The sequence below is a fragment of the Emydura macquarii genome, unplaced genomic scaffold, assembly GCF_026122565.2.
Source record: "Emydura macquarii macquarii isolate MOO-44397 ecotype Brisbane River unplaced genomic scaffold, CSIRO-AGI_Emac_v2 contig_1045, whole genome shotgun sequence".
NCBI lineage: Eukaryota > Metazoa > Chordata > Testudines > Chelidae > Emydura > Emydura macquarii.
Window position 1 is genome coordinate 13,439,085 of NW_027131182.1, and position 14,445 is coordinate 13,453,529.

At 46.0% G+C, this 14,445-nt stretch overlaps 1 protein-coding gene across 5 annotated transcripts in view; it reads right to left on the reverse strand.

The window, feature by feature from the left end:
* The window catches only part of NADK2 (NAD kinase 2, mitochondrial), a 58,845-nt gene extending 47,019 nt beyond the window's left edge, over positions 1-11,826 (reverse strand). For 2 of the 5 annotated variants that reach the window (XR_010919206.1, XM_067545524.1), the window contains exon 1: positions 11,098-11,825. Coding sequence is in view for 4 of the 5 variants with exons in the window: in XM_067545524.1 (XP_067401625.1) it covers positions 11,098-11,739 (642 nt within the window). In the remaining variant the exon portion in view is untranslated. Of the gene's footprint in view, positions 1-11,097 lie in introns of all 5 variants that reach the window. The other 3 variants (XM_067545528.1, XM_067545527.1, XM_067545525.1) reach the window with 2 other exon arrangements.
* Positions 11,827-14,445: the final 2,619 nt, after the last annotated feature.

Genomic DNA, 14,445 nt, shown 5'->3' on the forward strand with positions numbered 1-14,445 from the left:
CCACCATTACCAACTTCAGGTCTTTCCACCAGCCCATGGAGGCAAGGGCCCAGGGAGGGACCATGAGCACTGAGTCCAAGTGGCATCGACTTGAGGAATACACTGACGCTAGACACATCTGGAGGGGCCTGGGGCTCAGCCTTGCATGCCGAACTACATACATACACACCGACTTATGCCCCCAGCAGATTGAGGTAAACTCGAGCTGTTGTGATTGGGTGGAATTGGGCCTCTGGCAGGAAGGCCCTGACTTGGGTTGAATCAAGCACTGCCCCAATAAATTCTATTCTCTGGACTAGGACAACAGTTAACTTCTGATGCTGTTCTGTACTTGAGCCAGTGACCGACTTTTGATCAGTCAGTCATCGAAATATAGGTAAATCTGTATGCCTCACCGCCTGAAGAAGGCTGCTACAACTGCCACACACTTCGTAAAAACCTAGGTGGCTGCTGATAGGCCAAAGGGAAGGGCAGTGAACTGTTAATGACATTGATCCACTATAAATCTGAGAAATCTTTTGTGGCCATGGAAGATAGAGATGTGAAAGTATGCATCCTTTGAGTCGAGGACAATATATCAATCTCCTGGTTCCAGAGAGGGAATGATGGAAGCCAGGGACACCATGCAGAATCTCAGTTTCTTGAGACACCTGTTGAGGCAACAAGTCCAGAATGGGCTGGAGGCCCCCTTTGGGATTATGGAATACTGGGAATAAAACCCCTCCCTTCTCTCAAGTTCTGAGGAACTTCCTCCACAGCCGTCATATGTAGGAGGGATTGTACCTCCTGGACGAGGAGTTGCTCGTGAGAAGGGTCCTTGAAGGCGGCCAGGGATGAGGGGTGGGAGGGAAGAGTGGATAAAAACTGAAGAATAATAGCAGACTGTCACGGTGCTGAGAACCCAATGATCTGATGTTATGCATGATGATGCTGGGCTGAAGTGGGACACATGGTTCAAAAATAAAAGAGAAGATGGATCTGAATTGCTGACTGGTATATTACCCTTGGGAGTCAATGATACCGACCTGGGTCCAGGAGCAGAAGAGTGGCACGGCATGGGTCTCACTTTGATGCCCTCGCTGCACTTGTCTCTCTTCTGCATCGGCAAAAGGCCTGGTTGGGCCCGCCAGAGCATCTCTGAGACCTTGGCTGTGAGGCTAAGGTGAACAGGAGTGGTTTGCGCTGCTTATAACCTCTCCCTTTTCTCTTGTAGGGCTCCTGCCTTGGAGGCACCAAGAACCAAGGAGGCTGCTGTGGCCTGAAGTGCTTCCTGGAAGCAGACATAGCATAAAGGTCTAGGGATCATAGCGGGGCCTTAAGTCCTTCAGACAATGAAGCCTCAAATCCATCTGCTCCAAGAAAGGTGAGAAGCTTTCAAAGGGGAGGTCCTGGATAGACTATTGGACCTCGTGAGGAAGTGCGGAGGACTGGAGCCAAGAGTAATGCTTCACGGTGACAGCAGAGGCTGTAGTCCTGGCTGCCAGGTCGGCACCATCCAGCGCCATCTGCAGGAAGGTCCTGGCCACATTCCTACCCTCTTCTAAAATGGCAACAAACTCATCTCAAATCTTGGGGCAGACAGTCTTTGAACTTAGTCAGGGAGTTCCACAGATTAAAATCGTTATCTCCCCAGCAAAATTTGCTAGTTGGAGATCCGTAGTTGAAGGCTACCTGTCAAATAAACTTTTCTTCTGAAAAGGTCTAGTTTTTTAGGAGTAGTGCTGGACTGACCCTGTCTGTCCCTTTCGTTCGCTGCAGACACCACCAGGGACCCTGTGTGGGGGGTGGGAGGGAATGCGAGTACAGATATTAGAACCTACTTGCTGGTACATAATACTTCTCTGCTTTCTTTGAGGTGGGGGGCAGAAAAGGAGGAGTTTACCACAAGGTCTTGACTAGCCCCATTACCACATCATTGATGGGTAGGGCCACCTCGGATGGAGCTGCCGCAGCCAGGATATCAATAAGGCTGTGCAAAGTCTCTTTGAGCTCCTCAATTTCCAGGCCCAGGCTCGCCACAACCCACTTCAGAAAGTCCTGATTGGCCTGAAATCATTCTGCGGAAGCAGGCTACTGGGAGCAGTAACAGCCTCATCTGAGGAGGATGAGGAGAAGGCTTACACCAGAGGAGGAATTCCTCTCTCTTCCTCTGCCTCAATATCCACTGGAATAGTCTCCTGGACATCGGTACCAGGGTCAGTGCCAACGTCAGGATCTGGTGCTGAGTGGGAAGAGTGGCAGCCTGCCACTCGGAAACCACCAAGTAGGAGGAATGGGAGATAGGGCACAGTACAGAGGGAAACCCGAGGGCTTCCAATAAGGCCACTGCATTGGCCACTGACCCGCTGGCCAGGTACTAGCACCAAAGTCTGGTGACACATAAGCTGGGTACTGGCAGAGGGCTTTAGGCAGTGCATAAGATTCCCCTTCAAATTCCAAATAGGAGTCTTCTCTTGGCGACCACAGTGGAGTGGTATCTGCTTCCACTTCCCACACAGTGCTGGGGATCCAGGTACCGGCAATGCGGCCGCTGGGATCAGGGAAGGTTTGCCTCTAGGTGCCTGGGGACCCAAAGCCAGAAAGGCACCCGATGCTCCTTTTTCCCTCCTGCTTTCAGACACTGGAGCTGGAGGGACCAGTAGGAAAGTCCCTAGCCACCTGGAAAGTCTCCGGGGTCGAAAGAACCATCAGACCGCTGGTGCTGGTGGAGGATCCCACACCAGATTCGATGCCCCAGGTGGAGTCAATGATTCCAACGTGGGTCCAAGAGCAGAGCAGTGGTACGGCCTGGGTCTCACTGCACGGCCCTCGCTCTGCTTGTCTCTCTCCTGCATCAGCAAGCACCCTGTGTTGGCACACTGCTTCTTGTGCTCCTTCCTCGGTCCTGGAAATGGTGAACAGTGCCGGGAAGAGCTTTGTGCCAGGGGAGCACTTTGCAGCAACGCTGAAGTACCTGTCACCGAATCGGCGTGGCTCGGCTCTGAGGCTGGTCTGAGGGTGGCTTTCATAAGGATAGCCTTCAGCCTGATGTCTCGCTCCCTTTTAGTGCGGGGTCTGAAGTCCTGACAGATTTAGCACGTGTCATTCACAGGAGTTTCCCCCAAGCACTTTAAGCAGCTGGAGTGTGTATCACATACAGGCATAGGTTTGCCACAGGCTTGTAGCCCAAGGGACAAAAAGTCCCTCAACAATAGGAGCTATCTATGTACATTATCAAACTAACGAAGATCAGACCAAAAACCACAGGGAAGAAGTCTTGCAGAGCAACAAGAGCTGTTCCAGCAACCGTCACAGGTGATGATAAACAGAGGGCATGGGGGCAGCCATGCCTCTTATATCAGCGCATAAAGCCTGCAGCTCCAGAGGGCACTAGATCCAACCCGACAGATACCACTGAGGGAAACATCTCCAGCAACAGTGCATGCAGTGCGCATACCCCTAGCATGGTACGGACATGAACAAGCACTGGAAGAACTCTTGCTCTACCAGCCAAAAATATCTGATAGGCGCACACACATTCTTGGAGCATAAGCTATTCCTGGGGGAATTCTGTGCCACTGTGCATGCACAGAATTCATGTCTCCTCTCAGAAATTTTTTTCCCCTCTGCAGAAAATACATTCTGCTGGAGAGGCACTGCTTCACACACCAGCGGCTGCTTTGGTGCAAGTACAGAGGGCTGCCGCTCCCGGGCAAGCGTGGCCCTCTGCAAATAGGGAAGAGAAGAGGCTGCATTCCTCACAGTAGCCTGCCTGTAGCTGAGGTTAGTCCTGCTTTGAGCAGGTGGTTGGACTAGATGACCTCCTGAGGTCCCTTCCAACTTTAATATTCTATGATTCTATGATTCTATATGGGGAGGGGGGGGCAGGCAGAGTGGAGCACATGGGGCTGCTGGTGGGGGGGGTCACAGACTGGGGTTCAGAAGGGCTAGTGGGGGGGATGGACTGGGGCAGAGGCTAAATGGGAGTGGGGTGCAGGGCCACATGGAAACGGGGAAGGAAGCTGCAGGGATTCATGTGGATGGGGAGTGACTGAGTGGGGGTGCACAGTCATACGGGGACAGGAGGTGCAGGGACACTTCGAGACAGGGAGAGGAGGTTACAGGGATTGGGGGTGGGGTGGCTGAGTGAGAGTGCAGGGACACATGCGGATGGGGGCAGATGTGCCTGACAAAATGAGAGGCTGGAGTCAGGCAGAGTCTGCACAGGGGAGGCTCCCGAACTCCCTAAAAATCTCCTCCACCCCCAAAAAAAGCCCTGGGTCCATACTTCTCCCACCACACCAAACAATCCTCCAGGTTCACTCCCAGGCTTTTTCCCAGCAATTACTTCCCTCTCCCTCAGCTCCTCCATTAACCCTGGCTCCCCCACGCTTTTGCACTGCTTCTGAGGGGTCTGGGAAATACATTTCTTTATTGTAGTTTAAATGAATTACTCAAAGCTCTGTGTTAATATGCCTAATAAGGAATCTGTTTCTCAAAAAACGTTTCCTAAATCTTTTTGTCTTGTATTTTTACATACTTACTGACTGGTATTTTGAAATAAACTACCAAAATAATTGAAAATGGTGTGATTATACTGTGTTTTGACAAATAAATATGCAGAATGTTAAAATAGTGTGTGCAGAATTTTTATTTCTTTGGCTCAGAATTCACCAAGGAGTAATAAACCAATTGCTTGCTGGGGTCAGTGCATAATTTGAGCTTCCTCTGAATCACTTATGGGACACCAGTGAAGACAGAGTATCTGACCAGCTGGACCAGCATTCTGGTTCACTGATAGTTGGCATTTATTTAGCACTTTTCAGAGGACCTCAAAGCACTTTAACAATTAACTGATCCTCAGAGAACCCATGTGAGGAAGGCATCATTTATCCCCCATTTTACAGACACCAAAGTAATTTACTCAAGGTTATAGTACTAGTTGGAGTAAGGACATTGGGATTTGATTAAGTCCTGTGCTTTAGGTACAAAACTGTTCTTCTCTTCCAGTCTGACAGTTGCTGATGTACATTGTTACTAATGTCTCACAGACAGAAACGTCTGTAGCTAGTCAACAAAATTAAGCCAGACAAAGCCTTTTACATAATGCTCTTACCGAGCAAACCTTAACAGATAGACTCAAACATTTTACAAGTCAAATACCAAAGTTGTGAAGGTTCTGTAAAAAGATTTCACACTTGTAAAAAAAAATGCACTAGTTTTATTAATTATAGACAAACAATCCCAAGTAGATCAAGATTAGTCCTAATTTTTATATATTATGTCCTCAGAGTGTCATCAGGTTGACTTTTTTAATTCTTTCAAATAACCTTCTAAACACTGAACCAAAGCAACGTATTTTTTCTATGGTGGGCAAAAATCATGATTAAAATTTAATGATTTTTTTAATATTTTGCTAATTCTTTACTTCCTTCCCAACTTTTAGTCTTAAATTATTGAAGTGGATGTTTTGTACTTGTTTCTTTAGTTTCCTAATTACTATAATTTCAGATTTTAAATAGATTGTTTTCCACTAAGACATTTCACGTCAAAAATTTAATTTGATATTGAATTTCCACAAGTCAACAAAACGGAAATGCTCCATCATGGTACACTCCTCCATTAGGATTTACAGTCTGAAGTCATTAGGAATCCAAATGGAGTCAGAAGGCTCCAAAGTCACTTGATAATTTTAGCAAGTTTATTAAAAACTTCACAACAATGATAACATATTAAATAAAGGCTAAATAACATTATTTCTAACACTGAAACAATTTTGTTTTTAATTGACAAAGATTTTATGCCATTAAGTTTAATGAAAATATTATTTTAACTGCTGGTGCTGCACACATTTATTCACATGCTTAAAGTTAAGCATATAAATAGTCCAACTGAAGCCAAGAGGACTATTCACGCAACTAAAATTACACAACTGCAGAATCAATTTTAATTTTCAATATTTTTGTCAACAGCAGTTTTGTAAAATTCAAATAAGACACTCTACCAGTTGTAGCATTTAAAAAGATTTTATGATTTAGTTCATTATAAAAGCTGATCTAGAGTTGCAGTAGCACAAATTTTCAAATCAATTTTGCTAAGCTTCAAAGTGATTTCAAACTCAAGTGATTTAGATTGCTTCCATTCTGATTTTGCAAAGGTGGTATTATGGTAAATTTTCAACTCTGGATGCCAAGATTTTGGTAGTAGTAGAAAATGGGAATATAACGCTTCAAACAATCTTGAAGTCTATAACTATTACAGTTGCCCCTTTCCTGGAAGAATTCCAGTATTGCCCTATTAACTTAAATTTCTAGTCAGAGGCTGTTTGTAAGAAAGGAAAGTTATTGAACAGGAATGTGTTTCAGAAATCCCAGCACATTGCCTTTATTATCTGCACTCTCGAGTGCTTGCTTGTTTTGGTGTCATGAGTCCCCAGGATCCATCTAGAAAGTAACTGTTAGGGCCATACACATGCATACTCTTAGACTTAAATATATGGTGCAAGCATATGAGTGACTGCAGTACCAATCACTCGCAGTTCCTTTCCAAAGAAAACTACCATCTGATGACTAAAGAAGCAGAGTGAGGATATGCATAGGCTTGGGGAACTCAAGTTACAGGCAAGTAGCCTTTTCTTCTCCAATGTGAGTTGTTCTGGTGGATCTCCACTCTTGGTAGTGACCATTGGAAGCACATGAAGAGCACTCAAAGACTGAAGGACTGTACTACCACAGTGAGGACTGGACTTCACTTCTAAATCAAGAGAGTAGCATTAAGTGAGGTATAAGTGTAGTTTCACAAAGAAGCTTTAAGAACCTCATTCACAGGCACACACATGCACGCAGCCCTGATAGCCAAAAGCTTCAGGTCATAATTGAGCCACAAGGCTGCATTTGTACTCCTTAGGTGAGCTAACACATCTGTCAAGCATTTGGTATAGTCTCAGGAAATCATTAGCAAAGCTAAACAGAAACACTTTGTATTAGCAGTGATCATTCCCTCTTCGTAATCTGTCTAGTGTCTTTGTTTTTGCTCATTCATGTCAAACCCTGATCTCAATGGAAGCTTTTCCTCCTGAGATGACAGGAAACTGGATTAAAGACAAGCTGACAACCATAATTTCCTCAGGTTGTAAAATCACCTACCACAGAAGCAATGAAGTTTGCATACACATGTCCAACATGCCATTAAATCCTGTCAGGCAAGTGCTTTCTGGAGATATCCACCTCATGTAAGACATATTCAATAAGCAGCAAAAAAAATCTGTAGTATCTGTAGTACACTTTTCAAACCAGCATCACCACATAGTGAAAGTGAACAGTCTAATTTCCATTGTCCAAGATAAAGGAAATCTTAGAAATAAGTAGAATGGTAAAAAGTTAGAAGGTTTCTCCTTTTTACAACCATTTGGATTTCCAAGGGATAGTTACAGGAAGATAAATACTTGAGTAAACAGTTAAGCACATAACATATGGGAAGGTCATGGAAACAAAGTAATAACGGTATTAGCCATTTACTACAATGGCAGATGGAAGTCAATAACAAATTTGGTCCAATTAGTCTGTCAACAAGTACAAAAGTGAACTTGTCCATGTACAGGGTTTAGTGCAGAATTATGGTAGGAAGGTACAGTAGGGGAGGAGGGAATTGGCATGTGCCTTTGAGGGGGGGAAGGGACGGGGGTGCTTTTTTTTTTAAACAAATAATAAAGAAGGCCTGAAAGGTTTTTCTTCATGAATGTGTGTGTGTGTTTACTTACATTAGAAATTCAGGTCCCATCTAGCTTGAAGGCCTGATAACTGGAGAATTAGTGAAATAATGACAAAGGCCATGAAAATGAAAGCTGAGCAATGAAAGGAAAAAGTTTTAATCACACTGTTTAAAGATTTTGTTAACAAATGATTAACAATGGACAAAAACAATAAATATTCAGGGTAACATTTTCAAAAGCAACTAAGTGACTTCCACTGAAAGTCAATGGAACTGATGAGTGTGACTCAGGCACTTTCAAAAAATTGTCTTTGCCACATCAGTTAAGATGAGGGATCACAAAAAAACATATAAGTGATCCCCAATATTATCTCCAGCAAAAACAGAGAAGGCCAGACTTGACTTTCTAGCTATTTTTAATGTAACAAGCAAGCAGGAGAAAATACTATGTAGGTCTACCTTTAAACAGGTTAGTGAGGCTGTCATTTCTCCCTATAAAGTCAGAACAACTTAGTACTGGTTTAACACAGTTTTCGTTTTCTAAAGTGTTGTGAAGAAGGAACATTAGTTTTGCTTGGCAGTTTTCTTTGACAAACTGAAGGAGAAAGCAAGGAATGGGAAACTGAAAGAGAGGTATGCTATATTTTTGCCCTGGATCCTGCAAGGACTTACACACTGCTCACAGTGTGTATAGTTAAGCACGTGCCGAAGTCTTTGCACTTAAATCAGTTCAATTCAAAATTGTTCAATTCTCTAGTGCAGATGAACCCTTGGAAATAGTCTTTACTTTTTTAGTCAAACCCAAAACAGAGCCAAAATACAGTCTGTGCTTCTATTTACGGAGCCAAGGGCTTCTGTATTCATTCCACTTTTTAGGGAAGTAGGAAAGCAATACTGCTGTAACAGTTACACACTTTATATTTTCAAAATGCTTTACAAAGTTCTTCCTTAAACACCAAAAGTGACTCCTGAAATGCTAAGATTAAAAATTTTACTTTCTGGACAAGAAACTATATGATAAAATGGAAGATGCAGGTTATAGTTATTGCGGTTAGACATATAGGATTTCCATGCCAGACTACTAGGAAAGAAAGCTTCTCCAAATACAAATACATTCCCATCCAGAATTCTGCATGTTCAAGTTACACAGACAGGAAATAATAAACTGTCTCTTCAAACAAATCAGTGTAGACCATTTCTCAATTTAAAAAATGTTCTATCCCAAAATATGAACCTTGGCTATTCAGTCAGAACATTAAACATGTATTAAAAACAACAGTAATCTTTTCAGGGCAGAAAGTTATGTAAACGAAAGTACTCAGCAAGAGGAAGTGATGTCCTTGTAAAGGCACACTTCAAAGCAGTCATATGAAAAAGGAAAAAGTAGTGAAGTCCCAAACTACATTACTCCATGTTCAACCGCTACCCCTTTCTGCACAAACATCTGACTAACCGGGATAATTGAAGTAACCTGGAAACCAGCAGGATCAGCACAGAAGGCAGTTAAAATTTGTTGTTAGTAGGATAAATATTATGCTATACAAATAGCCTAGTAAAGGCGATACACAAACTCAGGAAGAATTTCTGGTTCTCTGTGCTTTGTAGGTTCCAGATTCTTTAGGACTTAAAGTTTTACTCAACATATTCATTGAGATTTCTGTTTACTTGCTCAAGTTTAAGAAAAAACATACAGAGCCAATTATAAGTAGAGCCTGAAAACTTGAGCAAAGAAAACAGAAAACTCTACTAGAAAATTCAAAGAATGGGAGCTCCCAAGTTTAGAATCCTGGAACACAAGGTAAGAGGAACTGTCGGTATTTTAGCACACAAGCCCCTTTTAACACATGTATGTACACAGCGAAGTCTTGAATCAAACTTGCAAAATTGTAAAGTAGGCCCTTACTTGGTCCTGTCTACTGAGGAATTTCTCAGCTGAAATTATAGAGCTGTACTCATATGGATGCTCTTATCCTGCCTTTTTCCACTTCAATTGATTACAAGTTAAGCTAGAAAAAGGCACCTATTCCAGAATAAGAACATCCACAAAAGATGCTATAATAGACAACAGTTACTTGAACAACTGCATTTTGTATTTACTCAACAGACAGCAGGAGGTTTCTGTGAGGCCTGAGGGGAGGATTTTGTAGTAGCTAACTGAAAAATACACAAACAAAAAGTGTTTAACAACGGACTTATGTTCTTCTAATGGCAATTTTTATCAAGGGGGAAAACATGAAAGGTATATGAACATAAAATCTGTTGCTGCCCTTTAGCGTCCATTCCACATCTTTTTGACTAACTAACAGACTAAGACCACACCTGTACCAGTTAATATTCAACATCTCCCATTTAATGTCTCCACTCCAGCCTACAGTGTCACTTAAGAAATTAGGAAAGCCCAAGCTCGATAGTAGGTTCAAAGATGCTAATAAATGCGAAGTGGGCACCTAGTTCAACACACATACTCATGAATTAAATAGGCAAGTCAAAACCTAAAACAGTGGGGGTTAGGAACCCCTGCTTGTATGATGGAACAGGCTCTAATAATCTCAAACTTTAAGAACAGGTGCACAAAGACAGTACAAAGTGCACAATTATGCATGCATGCTGTGAGGCTGCTGTCAGCAAATCAGTTTCTACTTTGATATATTCCTTTCTGTTACTTTGGTGAGTAACCCATAAAGGATCTTCCTAGTGGTATTGAGAAATGATGGTCAGTTCAATTGTATTCAACTTCCTACTATCAGGGCACTTTCACAGAGTTTAGATTTTGCTGAAAGAAGCTTTACATAATTTGTTTAAATTATACCAGTTAGTAATACTGGTGCTTAAATCTAAACTGATCACCTGCCATGTTTGCAACCTCCACTTTGCAACACAGTGCTACGCTCTGAAAACAGAATGTGAAACTGCATGGTTGTTTGCAATGTTGTTGTAGCCCTGTTAGTCCCAGGAGATGAGAAAGATAAGGTGGGTGAGGTAGTAATTTGTATTGGATCAAATTCTGTTGGTGAAACAGGAAAGCTTTTGAGCTTCACAGAGACAGAAAGCTTGCCTCTTTCACCAACAGAATTTGGTCCAATATGTCACCTCACCCACTCTGTCTCTCTCAAACTGAATGGTAACAACGGTGCAGCTTCCCAGTCCCATCTGAGGGGCTGGAGCTAAGGCAATGCTGAAAGTTTCTCCAGTGTTAAGGATCTCATTTATTCAGCTCTAGGTGCCTGTAGACATACCGGTGCCCCTGAGACTTTATATCAGTGGCTGATCTGGCCTGTTCCCTTGAACGGGTGAAGCTGGAGCAGGTGGCAGCGGCTGGGATTACCCGAAGTGGGCACCCTGCCGGCTGAGAGCCGTAGGGGCAAGGGTACGAGCCTGGCTGGGGGTGATGGGCTGCGCCCCACTCACCAGCTGTTTGAGATCCTCCTCCGAGAGCCCCGCGTAGCGGTAGCGCTGCTGCTCGAACTCGTACCTGGTGGTCTTGGCCACCACCACCACCCGGGAAGGGCGGAACCCGCCGCCACAGGCGAGCCCCGTGCGCCTCCCCCGCTGCTGATCCAGCCGCGACAGAGCGAACCCAGGCGAGCTCTGCTGCTGCCCCAGCGCCGAGGGTCCGGGGCCAGGCGAGCCTGAGCTCTGCTGCTGGAGGAGCCGCTGGGATGGGAAGCCGGCGGCGGCAGCAAAGGAGGGGAGCAAAGACTCGGCAGGGCTAAGCCCACTGCGCGTAAGGAGGCGCCGCCGGGACCCGCCGGGCAGCGGCAGCCGGGCCAGGAGAGACGAAGGCGCAGCCGCTGCTTGGTATTTGAGCAGGGAGCGCAAGGCGGCCGCCCGGCTGGCACCGCAGCGGCAGCCGCACAGGAAGCCCGGGTAGCAGCTCATAGCCCGGGCTCCGCTACCCCCGGGCCCGGGGCCGTAATTGCAGCGGGGACAGCCCACTCCTAGCGGCCGCTCCAACCGCGGAGCTCGCTCTGTCGAGGCGGGAGGGGGGGAGGAGACAGACCCGAGCCGGGGCAAACAAACCTGAGCCCGCCCCCAGCGCTGAACACACATGGCGGGCGGCCCTGCGCCTGCGCGAGAGCAGCGGGGACCCACCCAGCGGAGATTCAGAACGGGCCAGACTGCGCAGGCGCCCAGCCTGAGTAGACACCCCCGACACTGGCCCTAGGGAAGAGAGATGCGTGCGACCCACCCACCGGAACAGAATATGCACTTGCGCATGCGCCCAACTCAATCAACCCAATGGGGGAGGAACCTCTCCCCGCCCTCCTCCGGCGGGACGAACGGCGCATTTCAACCAATCAGCCACCAGCACACAGAGCCAGTTTGAACCGGCTCGCAGTGGGTGGTTCGGTGCTCAGTAGGGGTAGAGCGCGGCGTTCCCTGAGGGGATGCGGTTGTTGTTGACGGTAGGGAGGGGCCGTTCACGCTGGCCGGTCAAACTGCCACATGCCCAGAGCCGCCCCCTTTGCCTGCGAGCCCTGAGGCGGAACACACAGCGAGCAGCGCCGTGCTTCCCCGCACAGCGCGTCGTGCTGCGAGCGGGCTCGAACCAGCACCAGCTAAAAACCCACAGGCCCCGCAGACGTATCCCTCGCGTACTCCGCGCCGCCGCACGGCCTCATGAACCCCACTGCACGACAAATCCCTCGGGGATCCCTTCCTCTGCGCCACGACCCCCTGCGTCCACGGGACGCACAACAAGACACCTCCCCCACCCACACACACACACACACACTCTTCCTTGTAGCCTAAGGCCCTACAAGGCTGAATGGGTCTGAGCAGGACGCGATGGCATTTCTGGAGTCAGAAAACACATGGTGCAGTAATCAAGACGGGAGCTGCCTTTACGTTTTACACAGAGCTAAGAGGTTTCTCCTCTAGTGTGCTAAGAGCACCCCACTGGGAATCCTTGCATAGATTTTTATTAGAGAGACGAGCTGGGTGAGATCTCTTTTATTGGACCAACTTCTATGGGTGAGAGGGACAGGCTTTTCAGACACACAGCTTTTCTTCAAGACCTGAAGCCGTTGGTCCAATAAAATATATTACCTTGCCCACCTCGTCTCTCTAATATCCTGGGAACAACACAGCTACAACTACACAGCATGTAGGTATTTTCACACAACAGTTTCTACAGCCACCTTCGGCAGGCTGGGCCTTTATACGAAGTGCATTATTTGCTCAGGTTTTTAAATTACCCACTTTGTTCTTTTGCTCAGTACTGCTTTTGAAGTTCTCACACTTTGGGCAGACAGCTACTGGAAAATGGTAGTTTCATACATGTTAATCTGTATTAATTGTAATACTCTTCTAAGGCAGTGGTTCCCAACCTGTGGCCTGAAGGGTCTTTCAAAGTGGCCTGCTGCTCCCCTCCCACTGGCTGCAGGAGGGAGCCACTACCTAAGGACTCAGGCCAAGTGCGTTGCCGCAGGGCTACAAGACTGGTGCAGGCTCCTTGCTGCACCCAAGGGGACGGAAGATCAGCGTTCCCTTCCCCCTGGCTGTAGCAGGGAGCACGGCAAAGCTCTTCACCTGGGTCCATAGGCGCTGGGGTCCCTGATGGAGCCAGAGGGAGGGGAGCACTGATCTCCCATCCCCCTGGCTACAGAAAGGAGCCACTGCTTAGGGACCCAGGTGGAGCACACGGGGCTACCAGATTGGGCTTGCTGAACTCTTTCCTTCTGGCTGCATTGGAGGGGAGGGAGAGGAGCAGGACTCTAAAAATAAGTGCCTTTCAGTTTGGCTTGCACTTAGCAGGCCACCCATCATAACTTAGCTGCCAAGCATGTGGTTCCGTGTGTAGTGACAGTCACTCAACTACGCTAGTGCTTTGTCTGTGAGTGTGTGACATACTGTGAGTAATTTGTAGGTGTAAGATAGTGAATGTAAAAGTGAGCACAGTAGCATCAAAATGTTTACTTTAAATGTGTAGTGATTTGTAGTCCTTAATGGTGTATATGTCAATACATTTTTATGAGTTGATAGACCTGTGGCCCTTCAGGGTTATAAAAATGATATTTGTGGCCCTCGAGCCAAAAAGGTTGGGAACCCCTGTTTTAAGCTATTTTAAAATTTAATATAATTTTTAGGAAATCTTTATCTAGGTAAAGCCAGAAGAGGAACAATACGAAAGCTCCATCTAGTCTCCATTGATTGGCAGGAGATTTCTAGTTATTGATTGGACTAGAAGATGAGGAAACCAGAAGAAACCAGATTAAAAGGACAGTAGTTAAGATTATCTAAATTCCCCTGATAAAGAGAAAATCACTGTCTGTATCCATCAACTTTTTAGATTGTAGAGGGCCATAGGAAATGTCAGATTATGGTGACCAGAAGGATATGAACCAGAAGGCTCTCAGGTTCAAGGAGGAGGAAATGGGATGGATCAGGGTCCCCAAGTTCTGTGACAGGAGATCCTTCCTGAGAGGAAGTCAGAGAGGCATTGTCCCAGAACGGTGGAGGAGGTTCAAAAACAACATTTGTCTTGGCCAGGAAAATGCTATGAGAATAATCCTCACTCTTTACAGAGGCAGTTTGAGTAAGGTCTTGAGGATTAGAAGTAGAGATGGGTGAGTATGGAGTAGGTTATGGGACCGTGGTATTATCAGGTTATCTTCCAGTGAGTTGTGGTCATATTGTCTCTTGGAGCAGAAAAACGTGACAAGAGATAGAAAATAGGTCTGCTTCTGGGAGACCCCAGGTTTGGGAGATGCTGAGGATGAGAGAATATTTAAGCTCTCATTTGTGGTCCTCATG